The sequence below is a fragment of the Cibotium barometz genome, chromosome 41, assembly GCF_041138505.1.
Source record: "Cibotium barometz isolate CiBa-2024 chromosome 41, ASM4113850v1, whole genome shotgun sequence".
NCBI lineage: Eukaryota > Viridiplantae > Streptophyta > Polypodiopsida > Cyatheales > Cibotiaceae > Cibotium > Cibotium barometz.
Window position 1 is genome coordinate 21051760 of NC_141086.1, and position 11273 is coordinate 21063032.

General features: G+C 39.6%; 1 protein-coding gene across 1 annotated transcript; it reads left to right on the forward strand.

Annotated features, from left to right (window-relative positions):
- Window positions 1-5527: 5527 nt before the first annotated feature.
- LOC147614767 (protein BPS1, chloroplastic-like) lies at window positions 5528-8148 on the forward strand. Its single transcript, XM_086780103.1, has one exon. It carries the CDS (start codon window positions 6555-6557, stop codon window positions 7611-7613), a length of 1059 nt encoding a protein of 352 aa, XP_086636229.1. The 5' UTR covers window positions 5528-6554; the 3' UTR covers window positions 7614-8148.
- The last annotated feature ends 3125 nt before the right edge of the window (window positions 8149-11273 follow it).

Sequence of the window (11273 nt, forward strand, 5' to 3'; positions counted from 1 at the left end):
AACGCTAATATGGAGTCTTCATTTGATGATCTTCAAAGTTATACACCTACAACAAACAATATTGTTTATAAGGAGATCTTGATGACTCCAGAGTGACAAGTCAAGTTTCTTATTTAAGTTCTGCAATTTGATTAATTTTGTTGTGATTTCTTTTTTTATACATATTTGTCTATGGTAAAAGTACCTATTTTTGTTGTTTATGTTTTAACAGACATGTCTAAGATTACCTTTACATTGGACATGCCTTTGTCGAGGATAGTAGGTGAGTTATTCTCTATTTTTTAATAACTTTTCTTGATTACAAAGTATGGAACATGACATTCTATACTCATGTCTATCTGTACAGAGCCACCGCTGTGGTCAGCTCCTATTACTTCGGGTCACGTAGCAGGGATTATGATTGATGCTTATAGGGATGTGTAAGTATAAGTGTAATTGTTAGGCATTGTATAAATATTTTTTGAACCTATATATAAATAATTGTATAACCTATTTATTATGCTTTGATTTTAGGATATTGCATGACATTGATACGTTTATGGTAAGAGTTGTCGCACGAAGGCATCGAGATGTATAGGATTGGTGTTCCAGATGAGGAGTGGGGTGTCTATTTGTTTTGGAGAGAGATGGACAGAGGCTTTGCATCATTTGAGGGGTATTCAGTACTTGATGACTGGTTGTTTCTTACATTCATCATGACCATTGGTATTCGTTATGGGTTTTATACTAGAGCTCCTCATGTACCATCCACTCGATGTTCTATTGTACAAGGTAATTTTGATTATGTTTTTATATTATAATATTTTTTGAGATTTTATTTATCGATGTGTCGTTATGTGCAGGTCCTTTTGAGATTTGATTTATCGTTGTGTCGTTTGTGCAGGTCCTTTGCATTCATCGATAGCAGAGCATGTGCGGGATGGATCACCGCTTTACAATAGAGAGCGTATTGTGAGGAGACAAATGAATGATCCTTCTCACAAGAGAAGAATTCAATTTGTTGATTCTGACAATACGTAGCACTTTGTGTCATTTCTTCCTAAAAAAAGTGTTAAGTAGCATAGGGGAATTGTGTGCTTACATTGTATCCCACCACTATGGAAAAATATTTTTCCTTTAGCACAACTATTTTTCTCCTTTAGCATAACCATTTTTTTAATAAGTCAATCTCTCAAAATGTTTATAATAAAAATAGCCCATATCCCCATCCTTAAAATTAAGAGAGACCCTTGATTTTTTGAATTGGTTCTTTTTAAAATTTACAAGAAAAAGTACTACCACATAATAGTTTTATTTTTATGTAGTCTCACTCTGCAAGCTTACACATGGTTCAATGTTATGGTTTGGCCAAGGTGGCTACTTTGACAGTTTATTGTTTTAAATCTTAAAATCTTCTACAAAATTATTTAAAAGCCACAAATTATTTATTTATTTTTTGCAAGACTAGTGTTGAATGTGCCCATAAACATTATTCACTTCCATGTATGTGAGCTTTGAAAAAGGTTAAAAACTAAATATGTACCATTAATTTCTAAGAAGCATTAAATATACTAAAAATGTTTTCTTACATTAACATTGAGTAGCTCTTTCACTCAAACATTGCAATGTGCTCTAAAACACTAGCAATGATACCCTTCATAGCACTACAAAGAGTTGAAGAAAACGCCCAAGGGTTTGACAACAAGCTACTGGATTCTATGTAATGATTATGAAGATATGATTATAAAAATTGTTCCAACTAAGTGAAAGTGGGGACACCACTCACAAGTATAATATTTTTTCTAGACTAATAATTGGAGGGAAGTATGTAGAAGTTTCCATGTTGTCATAAAGATTGGGTCTTATTAGTTACACACCAATGGTGCTTTCAAGTGAAGTATAAATGCTCAACCACTTCAACACTTTTACAAGCTTTAATGCTTTTGCCCCACTAAATGAACAAACTTACGCACAACCATTTCAAGACTTTTACAAGCTTTAATGCTTTTGCCCCACTAAATGAAGGAACTTATGCAGGTTGCATTTTGAAAAAGCTATGCTCTAGTAGATAGAAAATAAGATCATCATGTAGCACCAACAACTATAAGTACTCCACCACTTCAAGGGAGTGAGGTCCCGGGGCGGTCACTCTTCAAAAATATATGATATCACATGAGTTAACCGAAGAGATACTTTTAAATCATGCCATATAAAGTGTATACAAGGGGTATATTTATAGGTCCCGGGGCGGTCACTCTTCAAAAATGTATGATATCACATGAGTTAACCGAAGAGATACTTTTAAATCATGCCATATAAAGTGTATACAAGGGGTATATTTATAGGTTTCCTTTGTAGTATTTATACATAGGGGGCGTAAAAAATATGGAAGGATACATGTATACATACATTAGACGGCGTAAAAAATATGGAAGGATACATGTATACATAAATTAGACCCTTTTATAATAAGGGATTTTGTATACAATAGGGCGTCCTTAAAAAACAAAAAAAAATGTAAAAAGGGTTTATCACACGTGATATGGACATCTCTTGAAGAATGACCGCCCTTGGAGTGAGGTTGAACTCATAGAAAAGTGCCTATAATAATTTAGATATAAATTTTCCTTGATGTAGATGCCAATTTACAAGTAGACAATTTAGTGTCTAGAGCATAGACTCTACAAGTCTAGGTTATATGTAGACAACTTAGTGTCTAGGGCCCAGTAATGAGTATAGAACCTAAAAGTCTAGGTTATATGTAGACAACTTAGTGTTTAGAGTCCACCAATGAGCAAAGAATAAATTAGATTAAATTTTCTTTCATGCAAATGCCAATTTATAAGTCTAAGTTATATGTAGACAACTTAGTGTGTTTAGAGCCCACTAATAAGTATATTGTGATTTAAATGTTACTAATGCTTATGTGAGCAATAATATTGTTTAGGTTTTTTCTCCTGATACAGTGTATTGGAATCTAGTTATGACGTAAACATGCTACCCACACAAGGCAACTGCATTTGCATGAAGTGTAAGGATACTAGTTATGATGTTTACAAAACATGTTACATAAGTATCCACATGCAAGTAAGTGTGCCTTTACTACTTGACTATGTATGGTGGGTGGCTAGTATCTCAATAATTAAGGTCCCTTTCGACAATGTGGCCCTATGTATGATAACAAAAAAGCATAGGTGCAAGTTAGTGGAGCTTGGCCCAACAAAAAAGGCACAACTTAAAAATAAATAATGTGCAAATTAGTATGTTAGAGAGAGAGAGAGAGAGAGAATAATGGCAACTTGAAAGGGCAATCCTTTGTGGATGAAAAGTTCTCATTCAAAAAATCTAAACATGAAGTCAAGTGATGTAAATGTTACTAAACATGAAGTTTGCACAATTGAATCTTTGGCCCTTTCTATTTTAAGTTTTCTTTAGGTTGCTCATGAGATGCTTTGGAGTCGTCCCATTGTTATATTTGGTGATGTTGATCAAATTTATATTTCTAAGTACCCATGTGGGTGTGTGTGCATGCACGTGCAAAGCTCCTAATTAAGAGAGCATGGGTTCATGTTACACATATGATGTTGTCATAGGGGTCACACGTGGTTCGTTGGCTGGTTATGACACTATAATGCTCTTACTGTTGCCATCACCACCACCCAAATTCTATCTCTCTCTCTTATGGGTGCAGAGTCATTGTCGGAGTTGAATATTATGATTCTTCTCTCTCTCTCTCTCTCTCTCTCTCTCTCTCTCTCTCTCTCTCTCTCTCTCTCTCTCTCTCTCTCTCTCATAGGCGCAGAGTCATTGTCAGAGTTGAATACTACGAGTCTTTTAAAGGGATTATTCATGTGCTAACTATGGGGGAGCTTTTCTAGGTGATACCAATTAGTCATTCAATGTCCCAAGAAGAAGTTACACACACTTGCCTTGAGGTTGGAAATGATGACTCTTAGTGACTGACATTTCCTCCTTAAGAAATGCATAACATCATAAGGGATGGTGTGCCTGCATTGAATCCCATACCTAGAAAAAACATTTTCCAGATAAATTAAAATGAGTACATCCCTAGCATTCTCAAAAACCTAATCTCTCGATAGGTTTTGTAATTAAAATACCCATTTCCATACTTGAAATTATATTTTTCAATCTTCTTCATAAAAAATTACACGTGGCGGCACTCTCACTGTGAAAGCTTACATATAGTTCAACATTATGGTTTGGCCAAGGTGCCCATTTTAGCACTTGAAATTTATGAGGCCACCTTGGTCCAACGTGGGCCACTTTCTTTTTGTAAGGTTGACTATAAGAGCTCAATAACCACTGTAATAATGTAAAAAGAACAAACACACAAACGCACATACATGTATACATGCAAGCACACTGACATGCACACACACACAAATGCACACATGCCACTTGATGTGCAAGCTTTAGGCCAAGGTGAGAATACATGTGCACATACAAACAAACCACTCGATGCGTAAGCTGCAGGCCAATGTGAGAGGACCTAGGTTTCTTCCCACCCACAAAAAAGCGCTCGAGTGTGCACGCACGCGCATACACACATCCACGTATGCACACGCATATACACACACTTCGTTCCCAATACACGAGCAAGGTTTTCTTGCTACGCACACATATATACACACACTTCATTCCACGCCCATGGTACATGAGCAAGGTTTTCTCACTGTTTTATGTATTTTGCTACTTGCAATGGGAGTGCTGATATTTTGGCGTGCCAAAGGAAGGCATTGATTTCTTCAAAATCATTTTCAACCAAGGTTGCTTGGTAATTTATTGATGCAAGAGGTGATTCGACAAAAAGGAAGCAAAAACAACATTGGAAATGACAGGTGGGTAAGTGATAAATAGGAGAAACTCCTCAACCATGAAAAATGGGCAGGAAAGAACTCCTAGATTCTCCCTGTAGTGGGCTGCTCATCTCAGAAATGACTGGTTGGGGAGGGATAAACGGGAGAAACTCCTCGTCCACGAAAATGGGTGGGAAGGATCTCCGAGAGTTTGTAGGATTTGCCCCTAGCATGAATGTGTTATGGTAGTAGCGAGGCATGTTAGAGAAATGGAAGTAATTAGGCATTAATTAGTGTATTTTTTTAATGTTAAATAGAGCCCTACAATGAGTTAATAATTAAATCATTAATTACTTTTTTGGGAAATAGATATATATATATACTTTTTTCAATTGTAGTTAATAATGTAAATCATTAAATCGGGCCCTACAATAAGTTAATAATGTAAATCATTAATTATTTTTTTGGGATATATATATATATATATATATATACTTTTTTCAATTGTAGTCAATAATGTAAATCATTGATGATATATATATATATATATATACTTTTTTCAATTGTAGTTAATAATGTAAATAAATAGGGCCCTACAATGAGTTAATAATGTAAATCATTAATTACTTTATTGTAGATAGCAATGTAAATCATTAATTATTTTGAAAGAGGCGAGAAAATTCACGTGTTCCAAAAATGCAAAAAACCTGGCGAAAATTAGATTTGGGGGGGAAATTAAGAGAGACTAAAATGGTATGAAGTATTTTGGGCAGCGGCGGGGCGCCATCTACGCCGGCGGCGGCCGTAGGCAGGCGGCGTCGAAGCTTTCTTTTTTACCAAAAAGCTTACGATTTAGTACGAGACCGTGGACCGCACAGCGCCATGGACAGCCTCGTGAAAGCCTTTTCTGGCTAAAAGACTTCTTTCTGTTCCAGGCTCCAGCCCTTTTGTCAGAAACCCTTGAACTCTTCCTGCATCGTACATACCCTGGCTCTTGATGAGCTTTTTCTCAAATGAAGAAGGTTGCTTGCTTTCTTGCAAGCCCGCTTTTCCCTTCCCCCCCCAAATGACCGTTCCGCCATTAATGCTTCGCTGTTCGCAGATCCCAACAAGGCTTCCTCTTGTCCTTCTTGGAACTCACAGATGAGCTGGTCTCTCTTCTTCGTCACGCTTCTCAGATGAGTTTCTCCTCCCCTTTTCTTTGATGTGTTTTGTGCTGTGTGTGTCTGTGTGTGTGTGCGCGCGCGAGAGAGAGAGAGAGAGAGATCTTTCTGGCTTTTTCTGCTGCTCAAGGGTTACATGAAGCAAAGGTTAGAGAGAACAAAAGGGATATTTTTTGAGAGAGAGAGAGAGAGATGCTTTCTGGGTTTTTCTGTAGCCGAAGGGATAAGGTTTGAGGGATCCTTTTGTGTGTCTCGTGTGTGTGTGTGTGTGGGCCTATGTGTGTGTGGGCCTAGGGCAAAGGCTTGAAGCTCGTCTTTTTTTACTGCTTTCATGTGAGAGAGAGACAGAGAGGGGCGGGACTCTGCATGTCTGTGTTTTTCTAAAGTCTGATGATTATATTAAGCAAATTCTACAGGGAACAAATGAAATTATGGGCCTTCTTTTAGCTCTTTGATGTGTTGTTGTTGCTGTTGTTGTTTTTGTCATTGTTGTTTTCTGTGTGTGTGTGTGTGTGTGTGTGTGTGAGAGAGAGAGAGAGAGAGATCAGTTTCCTAAAACCTAGTGAAACAAGGGCCTGACACAATCAAAGAGACCATGAGCAGCAGCAGCTCCTCCCTCTTCACAACCCTAGGTGCAGCTCTGCATAATTTGTCTTCGCCCAGGTTCTCTCTCCGCGGAGGAGGCTCAAGTCCCTCCGCCAAAAGCAACCCAGGCCACCGTGCGTTTGATTCTGAACTGTCCACTGTTATAGAGGAGCTGAAATCTACAGATGATGCAGGGTACCTCACCATAGCCTGGCTGTGCAGAGCCATGGGGGCAGTGCTCTGTTCACATGCTGCCATGGAAGCTTGCCTTCGAGATCTTCAGCAGGGACTCTCAGAATCTGATAACAAATGGCTTGATGAGTATCTGGATGATAGTGTTAAGCTCCTAGATGTCTGCAAGACTCTAAAGGAAGCTATTGAAGATGTGAAAAGCTACCATGTCTTACTTGGGCTTGCCTTGCACACCCTAGAGAAGGGCACCATGGTGGAAGCACAGATGAAACGTGCAAAGAATGCTCTTGCCAAATGTGGCGAAGCTCTCAAGAAGAGGGATGATGACAGTAGTCAGAAGAGATCCAAGCTTGAGAACTGCAGCTCCATGCTCAGAAGAATGGGGGAGAAGCTCAACTCAGAAGATTCATCTAAAGGAAAGGTTTTCAACGTCATATATGCCTGTCAAGTGACCACCATTTTCATATGTGGGGTGTTAGTGGCAGCTCTTTCATTCAAGCCAAGGCGTCCACTGTTGACCATCTCTGTTGCAGGGCAATCTTCATGGTCTTTTGCACTGAGCAGCCTGCAGCAGAGAGTTAAGGAGCTTGTGGAGAAGAAGAAGGCCAAGGGAGCTTGTGCACTGCTAGAAGAACTGGAGAAGACAGACACTAGTGTGCGTTGTTTGCAGGAACTTGTGGAAAAATTATTGAATGCTAAGGATTTTCCTGTTGATGGAAATCAGGCTAGGGAGGTGAGGCAGCTTTTGCAGAACTTAAATGATTGCTCAAGAGAGCTTGGTCAAGTTCTACCTCCTCTGGAGTCCCATGTCGGTGAGGTTTTCAAGGTCCTCATTGCCAGCAGAATGGCTCTGCTCGACATATGCAGCTATACGTGAGGATGAGTACTAGGCTTCCATATCGTCAACGTTTCTGCTTGGCTCCTTTTCTGAACAGGAGAATGAGGGATTTGCAGGGCAAGGCAGTGCACTGTTGGTATCAGGACTTGAAAGGTCTTTTAGAAGAAGACAGTTGGAGTTTCACAAAACAAATATATGCCCCTCTCCAGAAATGAGAAGCTGAGTTCTGAACAGTAAGATGCTTAAAAGATTCAGGCTTTTCTGAAGTTTTCCTTTACTGGTATGGCTCTTCTTGGCAGTGGAGAGATTCTGCATACAGACCATGAAAGTTGTGCTTTTTTAACAGAAGAATGTTTGTACATCACATATACAGTGTGTCATGAAGGTGAGTAAGGGCTTGTATGAAATGCATCACACATGCTGAAGAGGGGAGTCAAGGGTCGAACATGCTTCCATGTCACATAGGGTTCATCATGGCACAGAAGGGAGAATCAAACACATGTTGTATATTTTGCTCCATGCATGTGATGTCAGGGAGCACTATATAAATATAGTTCCTGTATAGTTGAATAAATTAACTGTTAATAGATGGTGCAAGTTGTGGATGTCACCACGTATCATGCAAATGCCTAATGTAGGTGTTTTTTCTTAAGTCATTTAGAAGTCTTTGTAATGTTGGCATAGGGAAACTGTTGTTCCAAAGGCATTAGCCCAGTGGGTTGAGCTTATCCCAACAGCCTGCAAGGAAGCATCTGAGTCCAGAGGTAAGTACCTCCAAAGGAGGGATTCACGTGGCCTGGGGTGTGTGTGTGTGTGTGTGTGATGCAGGTGACCTGATCCATGACAACATGATAGATTGATCGGGGGCATCACTGCATGGGTTGGCACTTCAGCCGTAGATTTGGCGCTTAGGTTCCTGGGACTTGTCTTGGCTTCTTTGTGTCTAACAGCTGGGTTGACGCTTAGGTTCCTGGGATTTGTCTGGGCTTCTTTGAAGACCTGTCTCTATTGCATGTTGTCTAACAGCTGGGCTGGGTGTTCACTCCAATAGGCATACACATGCTTGTGTCCTTTGTGGTACTTGGGTGGGTGTGTTTTTTGTACATAAAAGAAAAGGGGGCAAACTGTTACATGAATTCCCATCTCTAGCAGAACTGTCTGAAGTTGCATAGTGGTTAACATCATTCTTGTCGAACTGTGGCAGAGTTTCTGCGCGAATAAGTTTAGGCTAGTTTTGGGCTCGTCTCTGTGAAGGAAGGCGTTGCTGGTACTATGAATGTTAAGTCCTGAGCCATTTTCAAATAACGGTCTTGTTAGTCATATGCATCAAGGCAAAATGTGGGTAATGATTGCTGCAGCACTATGAGAATTTTTTCTATGTACTATTTATTTGTGGTAATCTTTGCATTTGCGAAGTGTAGGCTAAATGCAGATGAAGGCAGTGGCAAGTGCAACACACTGAAAGCAAACAAAACAGGTCTCTCTCTAGTGAGAATCAGAATCTACTCATAGCAAAGTAGAGACTCTATATATTTAAATGGGGGGGAAAATGCATGGGGATTTCAGTGTTGGGGAAACTAATTTTTTGGGAAACATGCACTCCCTCTTCATTATGAACAAAATAGCCAGAGTATAAAAAATTTACATTTTTGAAAACCGGCTCTGAGACTGGAGGAACATTGCTCAGATCTCTCTGAGTGTTATGAAAAATCAACATTATAACATAGCATACTTGTGATCATTGTCGTGAGAGCCAGTGTGTCACATTTCTACATCTACCGGAAGTCCTACTCTAATATCAAATGTAGCAACCTTGTGAAACCATCTGACATCGACCTCCATCTAGAACACACTGACATGCATGTGGACGCGCACACATACGCGTGTGTGCGCACGCACATGCATGTATGCATGCACATGTGTAAAAATGCCAAGGAAAATGAACCACAAGGCAAGTAGCTGAAGGTGAATTGACACAATTATAAGCCTTGGCCACACCGGAGCGTAGGAGAGATGAGGATGGGTGAATACACTTGAGTGCAAGGCCTCTAGACCACCATAGACCACCTTGCTTCACAATCCACTATCTCCCTCATTGACTATATTAAATTTACACATGCACATTGTTGCTCTACACTAAGTTATGTACGCACCCACTCATTTCTATATACCCCATGCTATATTGATAACATAATTTTATTAGATTGTTAACTCACTCTCTAATAGCCAACTCCTAGTCGAGGTTACACCTTGCAAGTCATGTTAACTCACTCTTTGATAGCCAATTTGTAGTCGAGGTTACACATAGACTATTAAATCTAATTCTTAAGCACATATATACCAAGGTTGTAACACACATGGTGGATAAGGAGGTTGATTCTTTTGGCTTGATGTTTATGCATTTCAACAACACTTGAGATTTTTGGCTTGATCTTTGTAATGAAAGACTATTTGTTTGCAAAAAAAAGAACAATTTGGTGGAGTGATGATGGGCATATTATTTGCATTTTGCATTACCAATTGCCTATTTGTGAATCATAACATCGAGGTTGAGCACAGGATCATAAAACCTAAAATCAGTTAAAATGCTTGTTGATCAAGCACAGCACATTGCAAAGATCATGGCCTGGCAAAGTGGACTAGACATAGACATAGTGAGTGTGTGCTTATTGATAGTTTAATCTTGTAGACATTCACCCAAGAGTGAAGATATGAAAATGGCTTGTAAGAAGCTAGTAGCTCAATACAACCATATCCAAGTTTTATAGAATTTTTAATTTTAACTCATAGAGATGTTTTTTTTTTGGCAAGGGAGGGTACTCAAATTATGTGCCATCACTTTCCATCGTGGGAGTGGGTAGATTTGAACCCTGTATCTCCCTTTTGGGAAGCAAGGGCGCTGCCGCTAGGATAAACCCCATGAGGCTAGTCTTCAAAAATTGAGAAACACAAATACAAATAGTTGAAGTCAGTCTTTCTTGACCCTTATAGCATCATAAACAAAATGGAGGGGTAGGCTTTGTGTTACAATTCAAATGCTTGAGACTGCCACACGGAAGAAGTAAGCTTACTTGCCCCTTATCTAATAATGCCCTAGCCCTAAGATAGTTTGCATCATGCTCCTTGGGATTGTGTATGAAGTCTTTTGGGTTGGTTTGATAATCAATAGATGTGGCCAGCCTTGCCCCTACCCTCTGTACAAGGAGACCATTCTCATACATTTCCATAGCTCTTGATGAGAGAAGCTTTGCTTTAACAATGAGGTAACATCCTCCTATTACAACTCATCCCCCCCCCCCCTCTCTCTCTCTCTCTCTCTCTCTCTCTCTCACTCACTCAAAGGCTAGTGTGAGAGCTCGAAAATGGTATGGATCCACCTATGTTTGAATCTAGCTTTCTTGTCGGATCATCCTTTAAAGGTTCTTAGGATAGTTTCCTATGACGCTTGAAAAAATCTTATAAGGTGTGTATGTGTAATAAAACAAGCCCTAACACTACCCTTCTTGTGCCCATGTGGGGCAGAAGTGGCTAGTGCGAGAGCTCGAAACAAGGCATGGATCGATCTCTCACTAGGTAATCCTTCTTGTGCCCATGTGGGGCAGAAGTGGCTAGTGCGAGAGCTCGAAACAAGGCATGGATCCATCTCTCGCTAGGTAATCCTTCAAGCGTCCTTGGGATAGTTAGGTAATCCTTCAAGGG

Coding starts and splice junctions, on each gene's coding strand:
- LOC147614767 (XM_086780103.1), top strand. CDS start 6,555: ATGAGCAGCAGCAGCTCCTCCCTCTTCACAACCCTAGGTGCAGCTCTG.